Source organism: Bos indicus, chromosome 5, assembly GCF_029378745.1.
Source record: "Bos indicus isolate NIAB-ARS_2022 breed Sahiwal x Tharparkar chromosome 5, NIAB-ARS_B.indTharparkar_mat_pri_1.0, whole genome shotgun sequence".
Classification (NCBI taxonomy): domain Eukaryota; kingdom Metazoa; phylum Chordata; class Mammalia; order Artiodactyla; family Bovidae; genus Bos; species Bos indicus.
In genome coordinates this window covers 17,916,640-17,938,613 of record NC_091764.1, presented here as the reverse complement: position 1 = coordinate 17,938,613, position 21,974 = coordinate 17,916,640, and the positions used below count along the sequence as shown (strand labels likewise).

Genomic DNA, 21,974 nt, shown 5'->3' with positions numbered 1-21,974 from the left:
TCTATTTCTTTGCATTGATCGCTGAGGAAGGCTTTCTTATCTCTTCTTGCTATTCTTTGGAACTCTGCATTCAGATGCTTATATCTTTCCTTTTCTTCTTTGCTTTTCACTTCTCTTCTTTTCACAGCTATGTGTAAATCCTCCCGAGACAGCCATTTTGCTTTTTTGCATTTCTTTTCCATGGGGATGGTCCTGATCCCTGTCTCCTGTACAATGTCACAAACCTCCGTCCATAGTTCATCAGGCACTCTATGAGATCTAGTCCCTTCAATCTATTTTTCACTTCCACTGTATAATCATAAGGGATTTGGTTTAGGTCGTACCTGAATGGTCTAGTGGTTTTCCCTACTTTCTTCAATTTAAGTCTGAATTTGGCAATAAGGATCTCATGATTTGAGCCACAGTCAGCTCACTGTATTTTTAGCTCCATTACTTCTTAATTCTGGGAATGAGGGCAATCTCCTATTCCTTCTCCTTCTTTCTGTTTCCTCATCTATAAAACTGGGACTATTAAGTGTATCTATTTCACAGAGCTGCTACAGGGTTTAAATGAATTAATATTTATGCACTTGTCTTAGAATTACACTTTATGTACAAGACAGTATATGAAACTATTTTGTTAAACAGTAAGATTCCTTTCTATTTAAGAGACAGAATATATTCCTTGCCCCAGACAAATGTGTTATTATTTATATGGATGATCCAGTGAATTAATTGAAATTAATATTTTTAAACTAGTTATAATGGAATCTGAATGCATTTTGAGGCCAGAGTGATACTGTTCTTTGAATGTAGATGTTTAATAGGGGAAATAATCTGTGGTACTTACACACAGTTTATACTTATAGTTATGTCTCAGGTATTAAAGAGCCAAAACATCTTTTTTTTTAAATTTAAAGACATAAACTATCCTATTTTCTGTAACTATTATAACACATATGACAAAGTAACTATGGAGTAAAATATTGTAAATGTATTTCTATAACCTCATTTACATGCATGGTTGTAATTAAGTTGACCATATTGCAGTTTTAGAGTTTAAAAAATACTGGATTTTTATTGGACTTTTAATCAGCATTTAGAACTTCAGGTTATTTTTCTTTCTAGTTTGTAGTGATAATTTTGAATATATTACATTCATGAGAACAGTTTTACCTTTTGGCATAACATACTAATTAGCTTTTAATGATAGGAAACTGAAGCTGCAGAGAAATTACGGATAGCTAAGAATAATTTGGAGATATTGAATGAGAAGATGACAGTTCAACTAGAAGAGAGTGGGAAGAGATTACAGCTGGCAGAGAGTAGAGGTCCACAGCTTGAAGGTGCTGACAGCAAGAGCTGGAAATCAATTGTTGTTACAAGGTAGGAACAAGCAGCTTAACATTTGCACAGTTTTATCAGTTCTAATTCTCCCATTATTGTTTTTAAAGAATATGACACTATTCTAATTCACTTAGTTCTTTTGTGAAGAAGGCGGTTTAACATGATCCTTACTCTTTCTTCCTTAAGAGATTTAACTAATTGGGGTGTCAGGGCATGGATCATAGCAGAGCTAGGGCTGGGCTGAGGGTGTTGGAGCCCAGTAAGTTTCCTGAAGCAACTGTCGACCATGAGCCCAGACTGACGGTGCCCAACTAGTCCTGCCTTTCTTTGTGCTGTGTTCGTTTTCTACCCCGAATATAAGCCAGGCACAGTGGAGCCGTCTTGTCACAAGCTGTGGCATACCAGAGTAGGCTGTGGGCAGCTTGGTCTTCATATACCTTCAGCAGATGAATTCAGCAGACAGTTTTAGTGTCTTTCAGCTGCTACTTTCTGGCACTTGATTTTCTCCCACCCCTTGAGCCTCTTCTACAAGTATATGTGATTCCTGCCTATCAAATAAACTTTGTGGCTATGAAAGAGATTCAGGCTATAATTCACTGGCAGGCTATAATCCCGGGGTTGCCAGAAGAGTCAGACATGACTGAGCACACATGCACACATAATGTAGAAGCCACACAGCCAGGATCAATTTTTAGCTTAATTACTTCTTAATTCTGTGAATGAGGGCAACAGGAAGTCACTAGCAAATATTCGTATGTTCATTGTCACTACTGCCAGGGGTGGTTCATTGTGACTGATGAGTCACTAAAAGGCTTTGATGTCATTCTCATTTCAACCTTAAGCAATTACTTCAAGGAGTATATATAGAAGTGGAGACCAATGAGATCCTGCCCACGTCCTTCCCTGCGACATCATCCTGAATGAAGTTGTGTTCTCTACATCTGCTGACCCCATTTCAGAAGGCAGACTCATCTTTATCTTACCGTATCCCCAGAGTTCCTTGTCTGTGCATCTAGGTGTCCTCTTGGATGTCTAGCTGCTGTTTAGGATGGACTGGATGTGGGTTTGTGGTCACCGTCACTACAGCTGGGATGGAAATCTTAGCACACTGAGGCTACAGCAGGTCTCAGAGAACGCCTGCTGCACTGCACTTGCCCCTGCCAGACAACTCTAAGGAGGAAGGTTTTACAGGTAGATTAGAGGGCCCAGGTGGCCAGGCAGTCCTGAAGAAGGGTCTCTTTCTAACATCATAATGAGAGTACTCAGAATCTACTCTTCTTCCCACCCCATAGCTGTTTCTTGATTCTGTCAAGGGGCTAATGTAAGGGCTGAGTGAAATAGTTTGTGATGGTATAAAGGGGAGAAGGAGACTCTCCTTTTGTCTGCTTGGACTCCAGCAGAGGCTATCAACCAGCAGGCCATTGGTTTCTTGATTGGCCCTTTATTTCTTGCTACAATCATGTAGGGACCAAAAGAATTCTGAGTTGCTTTGAGATGTATTTATCCAGCAGGTATTTTCTCAGTACCTGCTACATGCTAGACTCTGCTTTATGTTAGATGTATTTCTAAAAGGCCTACTTTAACTAGGTTTCTTCAGAAAGCCAGGTAGCTTCTGGGGCTTCTTGTTGTTTAGTCACTGAGTTGTGTCTGACTGTTTTGTGACTCCATAGACTATAGCCCACCAGGCAAGAATTTCCCAGGTGGAATACTGGAGTGGGTAGCCGCTTCCTTCTCCAGGGGATTTTCTGATCCAGAGTTCAAACCTGTGTCTCCTGCATTGGCAGGCAGATTCCTTACCATTTAGCCACCAGGGGAGCCCTTCCACGCTTAGAAGTACCTTGGACTGGCAAATAGAGGCCTGGCGTGGGGGTGGGGGGTCAGTGTACCTCAGTTTCCTCCCCAACAACTGACTTTTTATAATATCTGAACACTGAGGAGACTTCCCTGGTGGCTCAGACAGGAAAGAATCTACCTGTAATGCAGGAAACGTGGGTTCAATCCCTGAGTCAGGAAGATCCCCTGGAGAAGGAAATGGCAACCCACTCCAGTATTCTTGCCTGGAGAATCCCTTAAGGAGCCTGGTGGGCTACAGTCCATGGGATTGCAGAGTTGGACACGACTGAGCAACTGACACACACATTTCTCACTATGACCTCAAGTAAATTACAGTTCTCCTGTGAGTTAGTTTTTTTTTAAATCTGTGGAAATGATAAATCCCGTCCTTTCTTTTCTAAAAAGGGCTCTGTGAAGCTGCACACACAAAAAAATTACAAATGTGAAAAGGGTTTATAAAATTGAGCAGGGAAATGAGAGACTTTTTAGATCATTTCTGTGTTTTTAATCTGAAAACTGTATAGGTAACTGAGCATAGAGTAGGCATTCAATAAACACCTTTCAAAAAAGCATAGCTTTATAGAAGGCTAATTCTGGTCTGTAGCCTCATATATCCCTAAATCCACCTTAAAAATGGCTCAAATCTGCAGCTGGGATTAGACACCCAGGTCAGTAAAGTGATTTATCTTTTGGTATCCATGACACATTATGCTTATACTGAAATCCTTTATAGTTGTTGTATTATTTACTCAATAGACTAATGACATCTATTCTGTCTGGCTTTATAATACCAACTGCTGAGACAGTCCAGGGTGATGCAGGAGGTGTTTTAGACAGGTGGTCAGAGAAGGTCTCTCTGGATGGCATTAGAGCTTGGAATTAAATGAAGTGCAGGAGTGCACTTCAGGTACTTCACTTCAGGTATTTCAGCACTTTTTTGACAGTTTTTGTTAACAGTGTTGCCTTATAAGTTCCTAAGGTTTATTAAATACTCTGATGATAATTACTTTGATGTAATATTGAAATAATAATTTTTCTTCCTTGTCCTGTCCTTAACCTGATTTTGCCAAAGTGTTTCTTCTTTTTCTTTTCTCTGGAGAAATTTGAATGTTATGAATGTTGTCTCTTTTAAGATAGAATATGCTTGTGGAAACCGTTTTGGCTCAATGTTTTAGAAATTTCTTTTGGGGTCTTTTTTTTTGTTTTTGAACTATTGATCATTTCCTGAAAGGTTACAAATCTATTCAGATAGGCCATTTTTCTTATCCCTACTTTTACACATTCTGTTCCCTCTCCCAGGAGTGTTGTACTGGTTTTGTTCTAACTGGATTAACTCAAGTGTGTGTGTGTGTGTGTGTGTGTGTGTGAGAGAGAAAGAAATGCTTTAGTTATCTTTAAGTATATTCCTAAGAATATCCAGCAATATATAATTTTATATTCTTATGAATTTAATTTCTATTTCTTAGTTTTGTGACTGAAAAAGGTATTAATTTTAATCTTTTACAGTGGTCAGATTCATCAGGCTCCATCCTTGTTTATAACCTTGGGAAACACCTAAATCCTCAGTTTAACTGGCCTGTTAATTAAAGGGCACTTCTCTGTTGCTGTCATGTAATGCTAAATAAATATGTAGGAGATGATTTGACCAGAAGAACCAGTACAATAAGATATTCTTTATTTTTAATGAAGAAATTTTCAGTGGCTTTTAAATCAGTAAGAGAAATTGTTTTCCATGTCTATACCATTTTTTACCTTTATACTTTTAGAATGTATGAAACCAAGTTGAAAGAATTAGAAACGGATATTGCCAAAAAAACTAGAAGCCTTACTGATCTTAAACAGCTTGTAAGACAAGCAACAGAGAGGGAACAGAGAGTTAAGAAATACACAGCAGACCTTGAGCAACAGGCAAGTAGTGTCCTTGTTTCACCTTCTCCGTGTGTGCGTGTGTGTGTATGTTTAGTTGCTCACTTGTGTCTGACTCTTTATGGCCCCATGGACTGTAGCACTGCAGGCTCCTCTGTCCATGGGATTTCCCAGACAAGAATACTGGAGCGGGTTGCCATTTCCTAGTCCAGGGGATCTTCCCAGCCCAGGGATCGAACCTGCGTCCCGTCTCCTGCACTGTAGGCAGATTCTTTACCACCAGCGCCACCTGGGAAGCCCTAAGTGAAAGTCGCTCAGTCGTGTCCCGACACCGCGGCCCCACACAGTCCACTGAATTCTCCAGGCCAGGATACTGCAGTGGATAGCCTATCCCTTTTCCAGCAGATCTTCCCAACCCAGGAATCGAACCAGGGTTTCCTGCATTGTAGGCGGATTCTTTACCAAATGAGATATCTGGGAAGCCCTGGGAAGCCCTACCCCTGACATATTTTCCACGTATTTACCAAGTAGTCCTTTTAAAGTATAAAGCACATCATAGCAGTCCACCCTTAGAATCTTCCAGTGGTCCCCATACCCTAGCATAACATCCTGAAGTTCTCTCGTAGCCGGCAGGGACCTACATGGTCTGACATCTGGTCTCCTCTCTGGCCTCCTCTTTACTTTCTCTGGCACTTAGTGTTCTAGCCACAGTAACTCCTTTCAGTCCTTGGAACAGACCAAACTCATTTGGTTTATTCAGGGCCCTGCTTTTGTTTCCCTTGTTTAGAATACTGTTTGCCCAAATATTCCCATACCTCACTCCCCACTGGCATGTCTCTCCTTAAACGCAGGCTCCTCAGACCCTCCCAATCCCCACACAGTGTTCCAGTCACTCTCTGTCCTGCTACTCTGTTATTTTTCTTAAGAGGCTCCTCCATCTTGAAATGTAAACCAATCACATCACATCACATGCTCACTGTCTTCCCCCACTGACACTGAGAGAACCACAGGAACATGCAGGAAGGGATTTTGCCTGGTTTTTCCACTGCTGTATCCAGTGTGCCTAGGACAGTGCCTGGCATGCAATAGTTCGTCAGTAAATAATTGTTGAATTAATAGTGGATAGAGTCACCATAGATGTGTAATCATATGTACTTTTGAAAGCTCAGATTATAAATTTATGCTTTATTGAAAGTATGGATCTTTATAAAACCCCATATTTCCATGTCAAACTTTGTCTTCTAACTTTTCATTGTGCACAAAGATTGAGATTCTCAAACATGTTCCTGAAGGTGATGAGACAGAGCAAGGCCTTCAACGGGAGCTTCGAGTTCTTAGGTATATTATTTGTTCATATGACTACTTTTTTAAAAATTATTTTTTAATACAACCAGGTTTGCTGTATCTAGAGTTAAGATTTTTCACCCTTGCTGCCTAATTGGTTTATCAGCCTTCTTTCACCCTTCTAATGCCAGTCATTCTTTTATATAATAGATGGTATAAAAAGGATAAACCAGATCCTAATACAGGTGTCATCTGTAATTTAAACTTTCTTAGTAGCGTAGAATATATTAAACCTTAGCTTCCAAAGGCAAGTATTAATGGAATGAGAAAAAAAATTCTTTACTTCCAAGGCTCCTCCCTACAAAACTACTCTTGAAAATGACATAAAATTTTAAGAAAAACATGGATTTTTAATCTGTGATTTCTGTTTGAGAATGGTAGCACTGCAGTAGTTGAAGTAGATGGGCAAATGTTTACCTTTATAAATATTAGCAAGTTCTAAGCACTGTGTATCACACAGTTAGAGAAATGCTCAGACCTATTTTGTGGTGCAGTGTCTTTTTTTTTTAACACATTATCATTGTGTTCTAGATTAGCTAATAGTCAGCTGGAAAAAGAAAAAGAAGAATTAATCCATCGGATAGAAATTAGCAAAGACCAAAATGGACCTGACAGTACCATATCTGGTAATGTATTTTTTAACATACTTATAGCATGTTAGCTAACCCAAGTTTTTGAATTAGGATTTGCCTTGTTTACAGATTTAACTGTCTTCCTAAAAAATCAAATCCTTGATGTAAGTTTTTAGAGCTGTCTCTTTACTCCACAGAGCAGTGTTCCCATTGAGCCCTTTATTTGTAATACTGAGTAGCAGGTATTCAAACCTTTCTCCTTGTGTCCCTTCTGGATGTTACAGATTTATCATCACATAATGCTAAGTAATAAATACTAAGTCTCTTGCTTCCAGTTTCTCAGTATAGGCACTTTGAAGCCCATTTAACATATTCTTCTAAATGTACTTTCATCTTGTTATTAATTTAAAAACTACGTGTACATAAGCAAACATTGCCTATATCCTTTCTTTTTTCCTTTTACAAAGTAAAATCTAACCTTCTAGTTTCTATTTGCATTCAGAAGTGGTTACTAATCATTTCGCTATTCCAGTGTGCATAGGTAATGTATTAATAAGCAATTGGTAGCTCAGAGGTAAAGAATCTGCCTGCAATTCAGAAGACCTTGGTTCAGTCCCTAGGTTGGGAAGATCCCCTGGAGAAGGGAATGGCAACCCACTCCAGTATTCTTGTCTGGAGAATTCCATGGACAGAAGAGCCTGGCGGGCTTCCGTTCATGGGGTTGCAAAGAGTCGGACATGACTGAGCAACGAACACACACACATGTAATGTATATACATGGGTATACATATAGTGAACAGTTGATCCTCATTATTTGCAGATTCTGTATTTGCATATTCACTTACTACAATTTACTTGTAATCTAACATCAGTCCTGTGTGGTACTTCTGCAGACATAAACAGAGCAGTGAGAAATATAAGTTTTATGATGCAGTTTTCCAGATGAGATTCAACAAGGTGACACTCTGTGTTTGTTTCAGCTGTAGTACAAGGAGGACCAGAGGATGGAGTTAGTACTGGGGAGTGCAGCACAGGGCAGGAACCGCTGGTCCTGGGACCAGCTGGAGTCAATTTAAATCTCAGTTCTGATACCTGTTATTGGGGCAGACTCTGACACTTCTGAACCTTGTCTTCTCTCTTGTAAAACAAAATAGAACAAGTTCTAGGATGAGTGTTTCCAGGATATCAGATATAAAATCTATGTGAGATATATGTGTATATTTTCCCTAAGGACGGTGGTTCAAAATTCACTAATTGATTTTTTCATGTTATAGAACTTAACTACTGCAAATAATAAGAATATATTGTTTGTATGCATATTGTACCAGACACCTTGATGGAAATGCCAAATTCTGTTCCAAAGGATTATAGTAACTTATATCTGAGCAGTTTTTTACTATTTCACATAGCTTTTCAGTATCCTATCAAGTAGCTTTTATACAAAATAGCAACAAGACTATCATGTATGAGTTGTATTAAACACTATGCTAAATGCTTTGCAAGCATTTTATAATTCTTATGACCCTGAATTTTGAGTACTTCTGTCTCCATTTTACCTCCAAAGAGGTTAACCTGTCCCCAAGGCTACAACAGCTAGGAAGTAGCCGACGCAGGATGAAGCCTAAAGCTGTAAAACTCCAAAGTTCCTTGCTATTCTCTGCTATTGACCACTATACTGCATCACTTTTCGGTGACTGGAAGTACATGCATAAACCTCTTCTGACAACATCTCTTACAGCAGCCAGTTTGGTATACTACACCAGACACAATACCAAAGAGTTGTTAATGCTGTTGACATTCGGCAAGTTCCCTTTTTCTAAACTTAAACCTCCCAAGAGGGGATTTCTGAACCCTCTTAATCTATTTAAAAATAAGGATATCAGTAAAAGATTGTTAAGGCTCAAAAATCAATTTGTTTTGGAAATTTTAAAGCACTATTTAACTATAAGTGCTTATTAAGCTAACTTTTGGAGAATGCTTATACATTATAACTGGGCTTCCCAGGTGGCACAGTGGTCAAGAACCCACCTGCCAATGCAGGAGACACAGATGTGGGTTTGATCCCTGAGTCGCAAAGGTCCCCTGGAGTATGAAATGGCAACCCACTCCAGTCTTCTTGCCTGCAAAATTCTATGGACAGAGGAGCCTAGCAAGCTAGTGTCCATGCGTGACAAAAAGTCAGACACGACTGAGCACACACACATACATAATCAATTTTACTGCACTATTTCATTACCAATGTGTGTAATATATAGCATCGCACTGATTAAGACAACTCACACAGCATTTCAGTGATCAAGAATCAATCTGTAAACAAAATCACGAGCACTTTATGCAAAGGTGAGGAAAGCTTTGAAAAGTATGAGGAAAATACTTGTCTCCTACTTAAATTAGAGGAGCATTCCAAGGTCACCTTAATAGAATATGCTTCCTGTCCCATTATTGAAAATGTGTTTGCTGACCATTATTTTGTCAAAATTTAGCATTTTAAAAAATTTTACCTTTTGATGGCTATATGACACATTATATGCAGTTTAAATAAAATGTTTCTAGCAAAGATGGTTAATTAAAGAAAAAATACTGTAGATCGATTCTCTTTATAAAATTAGAGATATGTTTAACTCTGGAGGAAATCAATAAATTAAACTAATGCCCTTATGCTTTCTATGTTTTCCTACCAAAACATCAGGATGTATTCATCTTTGTGTATCCATCCTGCCCAGCACATTCATCACATAATAACTACACAGTAAATGCATCCTGATGCACAGGCAACAGCCAGAGCTGCTGGTAACCGGAGCACTTGGCCACCTTATGGCTATAGCCCCTTCCCTAATCATGTACTTATTCTAACGTTGTACATTTAGACCTAAAAAATTTTCTTGGTTCTAGAATTTTCCTCTGCAAATAATGATTTCTTCCATGTAAAAAATTAACCTGACTCTATACTTCTAACACCTAGCTTATGTCTCTTCTCTTTGTTTGCTATGGAATTGTAATACTTGATATAGAGGTTAACATACAGAATTCACAGCCTGAACGGTTTCAGCTATAAAAGGCCACATTTTCCAGGCTCTAGTTCCATAAGTTTCTTCTTTCTCTTCTAAAATAAGTTCATTATCTTGAACTCAGAGTGGGAAAAAGCTTAGTCTAATTTTCACTTTGTGGGGGCAGATCCTGATCACCTAATGGAAAAGATCAAAGATCTAGAGACACAGCTCAGAACCTCAGACATGGAAAAGCAGCATTTGAAGGCAAGTATTTAATTATATCTAATTATCGTATTATACATGTTTTGTGAAAACAGCTGTTGAAAACTATTTTTATGATCACCATCTCTGAGTTTTAACTATGTATCCTAAATATTCCTGGAATCATGTTTTATACTTACATTTAAACCTTGACATTAAGGTTTTTATATTCGTCCGACTTAAAATATTAAAAATATTATAGAGAACTACCAAAAAATTGAGACAGAACAAATGGGATTCTTTAGAGAGTTAATTATTTTTAATTGTCACAAATATAGCTCATTATTTTAATATTTTCCTAAGTTTTGGGTCACAGTGGGAATAGTGTCTTTCTCTTTTTTAAATTCTTTTCAGAAATAGTTCACATAAAGATATTTGATATGCTTTTCTCTTTCTTTAATACTCTAAACACAATGAAAGAACATAAATATGAAAATTAACTAGTGCTCACTGGCTATTCTACCTGGTCATTAAAGCTCAAATTGTTTCTTTACCAGATGCTTACTTTTAGCCAGGCAGAAGCCATACAGTTTCCATGATCATAAATATAACAGGTGACCATTATTCATTAAAAATTAGATACTTGTAAAGAAAATACAAATGAAGCCTAAACCAAAGAATTGTAACCAGAATAACTTCAGTGTTGTGAATAACCAAGTTTTTTGACTGCCTCACACTGAGAACATCTTAATATTCTTTTGGGGAAAGATTAAATCCCCTCTGATTTAATAGTTGATAAATTATAGTGCCAGACTAGGATATAACTTAGAGAATAATTTGACTTCTGCCTTATATTTGACTGTTCAAGTTTCTTTGGCTTTCATGTTTGTAATTCATTCTCTTTAGTTCATACCTAAATAATGTATTTTTTTCCTGTGTATACCTTTAAAAGATAATATATTCTTATTAGGAGGAAATACAAAAGCTGAAAAAAGAACTGGAAAATTTTGATCCATCATTTTTTGAAGAAATTGAAGATCTGAAGTATAACTACAAAGAAGAAGTGAAGAAAAATATTCTCTTAGAAGAGAAGTTAAAAAAACTTTCTGAACAATTTGGAGTTGAATTAACTAGTCCTGTTGCTGCTTCTGAACAGTTTGAAGATGAGCAGGAAAATCCTGTTAATTTCCCCATATACTAAAAGGCCATCTCTAACAATAGTTTTATTTAACTATTTACTAACTTTGTAAGTTAAAATTCCATCTGGAAATCAAGCAAGTTTGACCTACATGATTTCCTTCCCAATACCTCATAGCTTTACTTAAATTGGAATTTTTAGTAAATAAAATTATATGAAAATTTCAACATATTAGGAGAGTATATTTTTGAAGACTGTTAGTATAAGTTATGTCTGTCAAATAGGCAATGAGCTATGGTAAATTTTTATACATTTATAATGTACTAATTTTTTTAAACATTTAAAACTGGGGTTTTATGTATACTTACATATTTATATATGTGTTAAGATTCTCAAATTATGTCTATATAAATGTTATTAAGTTGAGCCATATGTTTTGTTAAATGTCTAGCAATTTTAAATTCAGTGTAAATTATTTAATTTTTAAAGTAATGGTCCAAAATTGTTGGTTTGTCTTTTAAACTACCCACATACAATGGACCGAATCCAACCTCTGTACAAAGTGGAGAGCTTATTATTATATTTTTACTTCCAGAGGTTAAAATTCATTTGCTGTTTCTAAATAAAATTTTGAATAGATATTTGCAACTGGAAAATTGATTGCTTCAAATGCTAAAATGCTGCTATATTAAGACACTGAATAATAAACTGAAACTGAGATATTTTTACCTTATAAACATGGCAGAGTATTCAACATTAAAACAGAACAACAATGAAGCTGGTTTTTAATTGCACTTCCAGTTTATACAGTAAGTATTATATCTTTGAGCCTACCAAATTTCTGATTGTCTATTTTTGAAAAATGATTAAATAAACACTTAGCATCAAAGGCATACTCATATTTGTTCAGATTCATGTTGATAATAACTGGTTTTGAATTCATATAAGTATCTGGGATCGGCCAACATAAACCAAGATGGTGGCGATGGACCTGAAAAGAAAAAAAAAAAGTTAGCTTTAGCCTATATTATTTTTGCTCACTTACAAATCTTTTGAGTGCCTACTATTTCCCAGCCTCTGGGAGTTATTTAAGGTTCCACTTCATCTTAGCCTTTTTTTTTTAATAGATGTTTTCCTCCTGACATAGTATATATTTACTTGCTTATTGTCTGTCTTCCCCATTAGAATGTAAGCTTCATGAAGGCAGAGACACTGTTTTGTTAACTCTGTACTTTCAGCACCTGGAGACATTCCAGGAACATAATCAGGGGCTCCATAAAAATGGTAACGAATAACAAAGTCTGTTGCTAAATACAGAAGGTAGCCAGCTGAAAAATGTGGGTAGAAGTCATTCTAACCAAAGGGAATAACATGTGATAGAATAGTGCTTTTTGCTCTGGTTGCATTTAGTTAAGAACATACACAATGTGTATGTTTGAAAGATGAAAGTGGAGAGTTCTAGAAATTTTAGCAGGTGCTAGATCATGAAAAATCTTAAATGTCACTAGGCAGGGGAACAGTATTCTCATTCATTTGTAAAGACAGGACAGGAATAAGACTGAAAGATAATGCTTGGGATGGTGATAAAATAATTCAAGCATGAGTCTTGGTTTAAATTAAAATTAACAGCCCATTGGTTGTTGAGAAGTACACAGATACAACAGATGAGAATCTTTCAGAACTGATAATTAGATGTATGAAGTGATGGACAGAGGTGTTAAAAATGATTTCTAAGTTTTTGGCTTCAGTTAATTGTTTGGAGTCTGGGTTGGTCCAAACTGGATTAGTTCCAGTTTTGAACATTACAGTGTGAACCTATGTGAAATTAAATAGACAAGTCCAGGACACAGAAAGGGCAAAAAGTGTAAAATAATTTATTCTGTACATATTAACTGTCACCTTGGCACTCTCTTAACAAATTCTATAATCAAGCAAGTTTGAGAAATGCTTTCACGTGAAGTCATTATAGTACAGATGATTCAGAGAACACATATGTTCAACATGAATTTCCAAGAAGGAATATGTAGTATGTAGGGTCTTCCAGATGTTTTCATCACTAATTCTGAAGCACATCTGGAAGAACCAAAGCCCCACAGAACGCATATTGGGAAACAATGTTATTGTATAAAGATGGTGGCACGTGAGATGAAGACATTACTGAGTATCAGAATTACTGCAATTTGATGAAGACATTATTGCATATCAGAACTGCTGCAATTTGTAGAGTACTGCAGTGCCACTTCTACTTTGTTTCAGGAACATAAAGTGACATAACCTTACAAATTATTTTCTGCCATTACCTTGATTAAACAACCATCATTGCAATGCCATACTATTCCTTCAATTTTACCCTCTCTGCAACCATCAAACCAGGACAACAGATCACTGTGCTTCAAGGTAGGTAGATTTCTTATTTGAAACGCTCCATGTGGTATAAGAAGATGTAATGGATGCTTTTTGCTTCCTAACCCTAAAATCATAAAAATTTGCCATTAGCCATTCAGAAGTTTCAAAAAGAATTAGAAAATTTCTCTCTCCAAGTAAAAAAAAAGCCTCTTAAAACACTGAGGGGATAAATTTACCAAAAAGTCTAATTCCTTGAAGAGAAATATATTACAACTGCCTTCACTCACCAGTTGGCACTTTATCCCACTAAGTCTAAATTCTACTTCAAGTGCTCTATACCAGGAGTTGGCAAACTTTAACCTTCAGACCAAATCCAGCCAAATGCCTATTTTTGTAAACTGTTTCAATGGAACACAGCCAACCCATTCATTTAAGCACTATCTACGGTCTTTGAGAGATATGCCCCCCCAAAACTAAATATTTACTATGTAGCCTTTTAGAGAAAAGTCCACCAACCACTGCTGTACACCAGTGGCCACAATCATTCAGTGTTTGTCAAATGGCCACGCTGTATCTGGTAACTTGCACAGTTACTGTCTTAGCTTCTTTTCACCTGCTAATAATCTTCTGATCGCTATATTGGATTTTGTTATTATAGCTTTAATGACCTTGGGTCTGTCTTCATTTGCCTGTCAACAATACTCCATAGTGCCCTCAGGACTTGTACTCAAATAATCATGGTATATATTCTGATGCTTCTTACGATATTCATTGCTAATTCTTTTATTTATTTTACTCTTACCTGTTATAATTAAACTAATTACCTCACCATGAATGGATAAAGATATAGAGTACACATATAGAAAATGGAACATTAGGCATAAAAAAAGAATGAAATCCTGTCAATTGTGACAACATGTATAAACCTAAAGGATATTATACTAAGTGAAATAACAGACAAATACGATATGATTTCACTAAAAAAGTGAATCTAAAAAAACAAATAATTCCAAGCTTTATCAGTCACTCCTATAGTGTGTATTTCTTTCAGTTGAACCTAGGAAGTTTTCTTTATAAATAACTACTGTAACTAAATAAGAAAAAGGCTTTACTCACCATAAGGATTTCCATTAATATTGGTTCCTATAAGCTCCAGTGTTTGTTCTAGAAGATCTGAGAGCGGCACTGCACTGATTTCCAAAAGCCCAGGGTCGTCAGGATGATGCCTCAGGACCAGGGCGATCTCAGACTCGTAATCGACTACGGACGAATGCCAGCAGTGCTGTTTGCTGTTTTTCTCCACTGGGACCCAACCTGTCATTTAAAGAAACAAGTGAGGGGTTTTGTTTTGTTTTTTTGCATTGTTTTTCTCTGGATTAAGACTATGATAATTTTAATTTTTGTCGCCAATTTTCTGGATGTTCTATCACACAAAGGTGTCATTCAACATCAGTGGAGATGTTAACAGTTTTGCTACTTTGTAAATCATCCTCTCTTTCTAATCATAAGGTCTCTTGATTCTGCAGAGGAATTAACCTGTTTGATTATTTACTACAGAGTACCCAGAATTCTTTTAAAAGAAAATTCATATTTTCAATAAGAACTGAGCACCATTCTAAGACACAGCACTAAAACCTTTTTTCAGTTTTCTCTCTACCTCCTCTCCAGTTTCAGGGACAACAGACAGATGCAATTGTTCCACAATTTATTGTATTGTTCTGGTATTTATTGAACAATGTATGGATTCTACATTTATCGAATGCTATTCCCTTCCTAACTCCTGTTGCCAGATTAGGCTTCTTTGTTGTAGAGAATTCCTTACCAAAAAAAAAACCTCCAAACTATGGCATAAACACTATTATGACCATCACATCTTTGGTATTCATTATTCATCCAGACTACTGTAATAAGCTCTTCACTAGTCTACTATCTCCAACTCCCTACCCTACTTTTATCACAGTTCTATTTCAAGAATTTATATTTAGTTCTGCTGTATCGCTGCTTAATAGTCATCTTTAGGATAAACTTCACAAAGTTCTTCACAAACTTCACAAAGTCGGTGATGCCATCCAGATAGAATACAAAGCCATTTAAGATGTGACCCCATTACACATCTCCAGCCTCTACTTTTATAACTCAAGTTATAAACATTCCAGCCACAGTAAGGTGTTATTTAAAATTTCCGAAAGATGCCATGACCTCTCCCCTTTGTAGGAGTTTGCCTAAGCTAACCTCTCTTCCCTTGCCAACTAACTTCCTGGCTCTTGAGCTTCAGGATAAATGTCCATTCTCCTTAGATGACTCTACTAACCACCAAGGTTGAACTAGGAATTCTTCCTCTTTTCTCCAACTGTACCTTGTGCATTATTTCCTTCTAGTTCTTAAATCATACTATTATTGGTAGACTTTTTTTCCTACTGTCTACAAGATCATCAAGGATAAGGGTTCTGATCTTCATTTTTATATTATTAAAATCTAAGAATACTTTGCACATTATAGGTACTTGAAACATATGCATATTGTTATCTTCAGTCTAAAAAGTAAAGGCTTAATATGATTTAATCGATCATACCATCTATCCTGACAGTACTTCAAGGCTATTCCCAAACTCAATGCTTTATTAATTTTTATAGACCAGAGGTAGTAAACTGTCCATCTGAGAAAATATTCTAAAACTGAAAGGACACTCTTGATATGAAACATCTTTGGTATAAATACCATGAACCACCATATTAAAATTATATTCTATAATTTCCAATTGCATGTATCTTATTCTTTTTACTAGTAAACACAAAATTGTATCTTAGAAGAGATCTAGTAATACCAGGAATGTGTCCATTTTCATCAGGTATCGGATTCCCATTTATCTGTTCTATTTCCTTCGCTGGTATCCAGCACTCTGGAACAGGTTTGAAGTCCTCCTCAACATTCCAAAAAAATTCTAAAAGAATTAAATAATCTTATGTGTGGTGACACTTTAAACACTATAAAACACTGAACAAATTCGAAGTGGGAACAACTAATGAGTCCCATCAAATCAGGTACCATATTAATTAGTCTCCATTCATTACCACCACCACATTTCTCAGGGTTAAGCTACTAACACTTCAAATTTTCAATTTTGAACCCACCATCTGTAACAGTAAGTTAACAGTCTAATTAAAGCAGCCAATGTTACAGTATGTATAGATTTATGGTGAATTTTTAATGCACTATGAATACAAATATATAAAGTTATATATATGAGTGGATATATAATGATACATGTATTCAGTTCAGTTCAGTCCAGTCGTGTCTGACTCTGCGACCCCATGAATCACAGCACGCCAGGCCTCCCTGTCCATCACCAACTCCCAAGGTTCACTCAAACTCACGTCCATCAAGTCGGTGATGCCATCCAGCCATCTCATCCTCTGTCGTCCCCTTTTCCTCCTGCCCCCAATCCCTCCCAGCATCAGTCTTTTCCAGTGAGTCAACTCTTCGCATGAGGTGGCCAAAGTACGTATATATCTACTTAGAGGAATGTAACGTAAAACTATTAATAACCAAATGTGTCACTCATAGTAACTTGTATGTATTAATCAAACTGACAAACTACAATGAGGAGTCACAGAAATGTTAGGAAAATATTTTGAAATCTTTTTCAAGAATATGCTTTTACATAAAAAGATACTCAGTTGTAATTTTTTTCTTTTCCCAAAGTGCTTAAACTGTAAAGAAGGAATAATGTATAGAACACCACAGCAAGAAATAAGACAAAAATTTCAACTTAAATCATGAATAACTTTAATAAAAAAAAAAAAGGACCCACGAACCTTTCGAGTTTTGTTTTAAATGTAGAAAATTTTTAAATCTTTTCTCAGCTAATTTGTTAGGTTTCCTATCTAGCCGAGCCCAAAGGTATGGCTGACCTAAAAAATAATAAAGAAAAAAAAAGTTTAAGAGGCAAACAATAAAATTTAGCTTGAAAGACATTTCAGTATAACCTTTTTCAATAAACGCAGGGTCATTTCCTCTAAGAGAAACAACCCAAAAGACAAAGAGAAATATGCAGGATAACAAACAAAACAAATTTGACCATTTCAGTAAGGACATCATCCCACAGACAGATGAGAAACTAGCAGTCGCGAGAAACTGAAGCTATCTCTTTGCTAACGGAAACATAACCAGAAATTGTACTCACACCTGCTCTAAAATGTAACTATGTTACATTATGCTATGAGGGTTAACCCCCAAAACGTGGAGTGAAGCTAGTTGTTTCACATGGCTCTGACCCCTGGGCCAAGGCATGGAACACTGATTTACAGTGATGCTTTGCAGTCGGGGGTCTCAGACGTTTCCCCTGAAACTTTTACGTACGAAAAAACATACCAGCATTTTTTCTCGACAACAGTGAGACTAAGGAGTTGCACTTGGTCTCAGTGAGCCTCCTGCGGGGCTGCTGCTGAGGCTGGTTACTTAGCAGGAAGATGCCTTCATGACCAGCAAAATATAAAAATCCCCAGCTGAGACTGCATTTCAGATTCTCTGTTTCTGAGGTGTTCTCTGCCTACATCAGCGGTGGTCCCTAATTTTAAAAAGTTTGTCTTTCCTAGATTTGTCAGGAAGGTAGGGGAGGCATCAGGGGAGGACCATAGACGCTTTCACCAGGTCTCATCAGACCCTTCGGAGAAGGCAATGGCACCCCACTCCAGTACTTTTGCCTGGGAAATCCTATGGACGCAGGAGCCTGGCCGGCTACAGTCAACGGGGTCGTGAAGAGTCAGACACGACTGAGCGACTTCACTTTCACTTTTCCCTTTCATGCATTGGAGAAGGAAATGGCAACCCACTCCAGTGTTCTTGCCTGGAGAGTCCCAGGGACAGGAGTCTGGTGGGCTGCCGTCTATGGGGCCGCAGAGTCGGACACGACTGATGTGACTTAGCAGCAGCAGCAGACCCTTCACTCTGAGAGAGTCTTTGGTTGTGATATGCATCCTTTCAATGCCCTTACTGCCTCGCCTATCCTGTACCTGTAATTAACTGTGGATTTACAAGCACTGTCACTCTGGGTTCTCTAAGTGTTCTTTAGCAATCCAATTTTGTTTAACTGCCACCATTATATTGATAGTAATTACACAATGTGATGCATACTTAAGTTTCTTAATATAAATATGTGCCTGTGTGCTAAGTTACTTTGGTCATGTCTCACTCTTTCTAACCCTGTGCACTGTAGCCTCCCAGGCTCCTCTGTCCATGGGATTCTTCAGGCAAGAATACTGGAGTGGGTTGCCTGGCCCTCCTCCAGGGAAATCTTCCTGACCCAGGGATGGAACCCACTTCGCTTATGTCTCCTACATTGGAAGGAGGGTTCATTACCACTAGTGCTACCTGGGAAGCCCAGAATATAAATATAAAACCCTAAAGAAAACTTTGTTTCTTCAAATATATAAATCAGCTATTTGAAAAATTATTGATTACAGTTTGGGTAAGGCATTCTACATTACTTATTAGCTATACCAATAAATAATATGAAGAACCAGATTAAAACTACACTGTCATTTCTGTTGAACAAACCTTTTGCTCTTTTTAAAAATAAACATAAAAAATGCATTGCACACCCATTAAGATGGCTACTATCACAAAAACAGAAAATAACAAGTGCTGGTGAGGATATGGAAAAGCTGGAACTCTTCTATACTCCTGGTAGGAACACAACAGTGCACTTGCTACAAAAAAGAGTATGACAGTGCCTCAAAAAAAACAAAAAAGAGTTACAGTAGCCATTCCACTTTGGGATATATACCCTGAAGACCGAAAGGAGGGATTCTAAGAGAGACCTGTGTACCATGTTCATAGCACGGCTCACGACAGCTAATAGTCCCACCTAGCACACACGGATGGATGAACAGTATGCACGCAATTATGTGGTATACACAAACATGCGGCATTCACCCTTTTATAAAGGAAGGCAATTCTGACATGCACTACAACACGAAGGAATCTTAAGGGCAATATGCTAAGTGAAATAAGCCAGTCACCAAATGACTCCACGTACGTGAGTTACCTAGTCAAAATCCTAGAAACAAAGCAGTGTGTGCAACAAGGTGGGAGGCTGTTATTTAAAAGGTGTGAAGTTTCAGTTTTGCAAGATGAAAAGAGTTTTGGAGACGGATGGTGTTGACAGCAGCACAACAATGGGAACTGCGCACCACACTGAAGTGCACACTTAAAAAGGACTAACAGGGAATTCTATGTTATGTGAACGTCAGCACACCACAAGGAAAAAAGGTGCACTTCAGACGAGACTTCCTATTATGAAGAATGTATCCAATAAGCATTTAACTTTTATTTCTCTTGCTGGAAGTGAGAAGTAATTTCAATATCTAGAAAAAAAGCACAAAGATTATTTCTGTCTTTTCAATGCATTTTTTTCCATAACATAGTTGACAATTTTGATTTGAGTTTCTATCTCTTACTAAAATGAAACAAATTAGAGACACTGGCAACAGTAATAAAACAACTGAATTAGCACTGGGCTCAGCAGAATAAGAACAAGCTTTAGGGTCACATAAACCTGGGTCCTATTACCAGTTGAGCCTTCATTAATTAAATGGTTTCGAACAAATTATTTATGTTCTCTGAGCTTTGGTTTCTGTTTCAGTGAAACAGGAGAGGCTTATTGTGCAGATAAGGATAACACATAAAGCATTTATCATACTGTCTGGCCCTTAATCAGTATTAAGTAAATATTAAGTTATCTTCCTTTCTTCCCCCAAGAGAAAGATACAATGGTACAGTGATTGTGACTTTATTATCTTCCCATTATACTTAGGTTTCCAAGGGTTTATGAAGAGCACTTCAGATATATACAGTTTAAGTGATTAAGAAAAATAAATATTTGTAGTACAGTTTTATTTTACCTTTGTAGTTAGTAACATAACAACATGTTCCATCCACTTTTTCTGTTGGAATTGCATTGTGTATATCTGCATCTAATGCCTTGTGACTTAAAGTTTCAGTTGCCAAAACTTTAAATGGCTTAAAAGAGAAAAAGAAAACTGGTTTAAGATAAACAGCCTCTATGCCTTCTACATGCTCTCACCTGGAAGTTTTTAATTTCCCTAGTTCCAAGGTATGACCACCAGTTTATCCTTCAAAATATTTCTCCTGTAAAGTTCTTACAAATCATCTCCTCCTCTTCTATGCTATCACAGCAATACATGTTTGTCCACCGAGATTTGTTAAGTACAGTTGACTCCACCAACAGGGGTTTGAACTGCATGGGACCATTCACACGCAATTTTTTTTTCAATAGGAAATCCTGCAGTACTACACACAGTTGGTTGAATCCTGGATGCAGAAGCCTTGTTACGGAGGAAACTTGAATATGAGGGCCAACCACAAGTTATACTCGGATTTCAGGGGATCGGACCCCGAATCCTGGCATTGTTCACAGACCAACTGTATTCACATGTTTCTTTATCCACCATAATGAGCTTGACACCAGGAATCATATCCTATGCAGAGCTGTATGCCTAGCTCAAGTGTTACGTGTGTTCATTTACTTGATAATCATTTGCTAAAAGCCTCCTAAGGGTTAAGCACTGGCCTCAGCACTAGGATAGAGGTCAAATGGCACCTGCCTTCGGTGGAACGTTTATTTTAAGGAAGGAGACAACAGTCATAAAATGCATAATACAATGTTAAATACGTTAAGTGCAAAGGAGAAACACGGGCACCCTTTCAGCTTTATCACTAGTAAACTGCGTTTTTAATTTATGATTTGCTTATTGTCAGGAAGCCAAAAGAGCATCAAGAATGGAGGGAAAAAAAGTTCCAACGAACTTCGTGATTCATTTTCACTTCTGAGAAAGACTATGCCACCGTTTTACAGTCTTTACAGTCTACGACACTTTTATCTGAAGTAAGACCTGTACCCTAGGCCGCCGGAGCGAACCCTGCAGAGAGACCCCCGGGCTGCAGGGCGGCTCTACCGCGCCTGGAAGCGCTCGCGGGTTCAAATGCAGCCCGCGTCGCGGGGAGGAACCCACCCGCGGCCGCCCCGCGGGCCCAGTGCTCCTTGGTACCTGATGCTCCCTTTTGGTGGAAGGCTCCTCTTTCACCTCCGTCACAAACACACACGGCATTTTCCGCTGCACCGACCCCAAGCGCCTCATGGTCGGTCCTCAAGCAGTGCTATTGGAGAGGGCCCTTCCGAGCAGCGCCGGGTCCTGACCAGGGAAGCGTTCAGAGCGGTCAGCCGCGTACTGAAGTCGCGAACACGCCGCGAGCTGGCCAGCTAGCACCGCTCCCCATTTCCCCGGTTCCGAGCGCAGGACGGGGACGCACGCCCGGAAACGGCCTCCTGGCCGCGGA

General features: G+C 37.9%; 2 protein-coding genes across 8 annotated transcripts in view; one reads left to right on the top strand and one right to left on the bottom strand.

The window, feature by feature from the left end:
• Positions 1-11,909, top strand: part of CEP290 (centrosomal protein 290) — a 96,233-nt gene extending 84,324 nt beyond the window's left edge. For 4 of the 7 annotated variants that reach the window (XM_070788904.1, XM_070788903.1, XM_070788902.1 and 1 more), the window contains 6 exons: positions 1,193-1,365; positions 4,926-5,067; positions 6,290-6,363; positions 6,901-6,995; positions 10,116-10,195; positions 11,103-11,909. In XM_070788904.1, coding sequence (XP_070645005.1) covers positions 1,193-1,365; positions 4,926-5,067; positions 6,290-6,363; positions 6,901-6,995; positions 10,116-10,195; positions 11,103-11,333 — 795 coding nt within the window. In that variant the 3' untranslated portion in view covers positions 11,334-11,909. Of the gene's footprint in view, positions 1-1,192; positions 1,366-4,925; positions 5,068-6,289; positions 6,364-6,900; positions 6,996-10,115; positions 10,196-11,084 lie in introns of those variants that run through there. The other 3 variants (XM_070788905.1, XR_011566520.1, XM_070788906.1) reach the window with 3 other exon arrangements.
• RLIG1 (RNA 5'-phosphate and 3'-OH ligase 1) lies at positions 10,430-21,926 on the bottom strand. Its single transcript, XM_019960322.2, has 7 exons — positions 21,686-21,926; positions 20,519-20,636; positions 17,432-17,527; positions 16,441-16,557; positions 14,733-14,930; positions 13,571-13,740; positions 10,430-12,261 (listed from the first exon to the last, which is right to left on the bottom strand). Exons 1-7 carry the CDS (start codon positions 21,773-21,775, stop codon positions 12,073-12,075), a joined length of 978 nt encoding a protein of 325 aa, XP_019815881.1. The 5' UTR covers positions 21,776-21,926; the 3' UTR covers positions 10,430-12,072.
• Between the last annotated feature and the right edge of the window lie 48 nt (positions 21,927-21,974).

Bases quoted from the DNA above. Each gene is read 5' to 3' on its own strand.
- RLIG1 (XM_019960322.2), bottom strand. From the start codon at position 21,775: ATGAGGCGCTTGGGGTCGGTGCAGCGGAAAATGCCGTGTGTGTTTGTG. The intron at 20,637-21,685 runs GTACCAAGGAGC...TTCTCTTTTAAG, and splicing joins CCACCAAAAGGGAGCATCAG to CCATTTAAAGTTTTGGCAAC. The intron at 16,558-17,431 runs GTTCGTGGGTCC...TAATTCTTTTAG, and splicing joins TTTAAAACAAAACTCGAAAG to AATTTTTTTGGAATGTTGAG.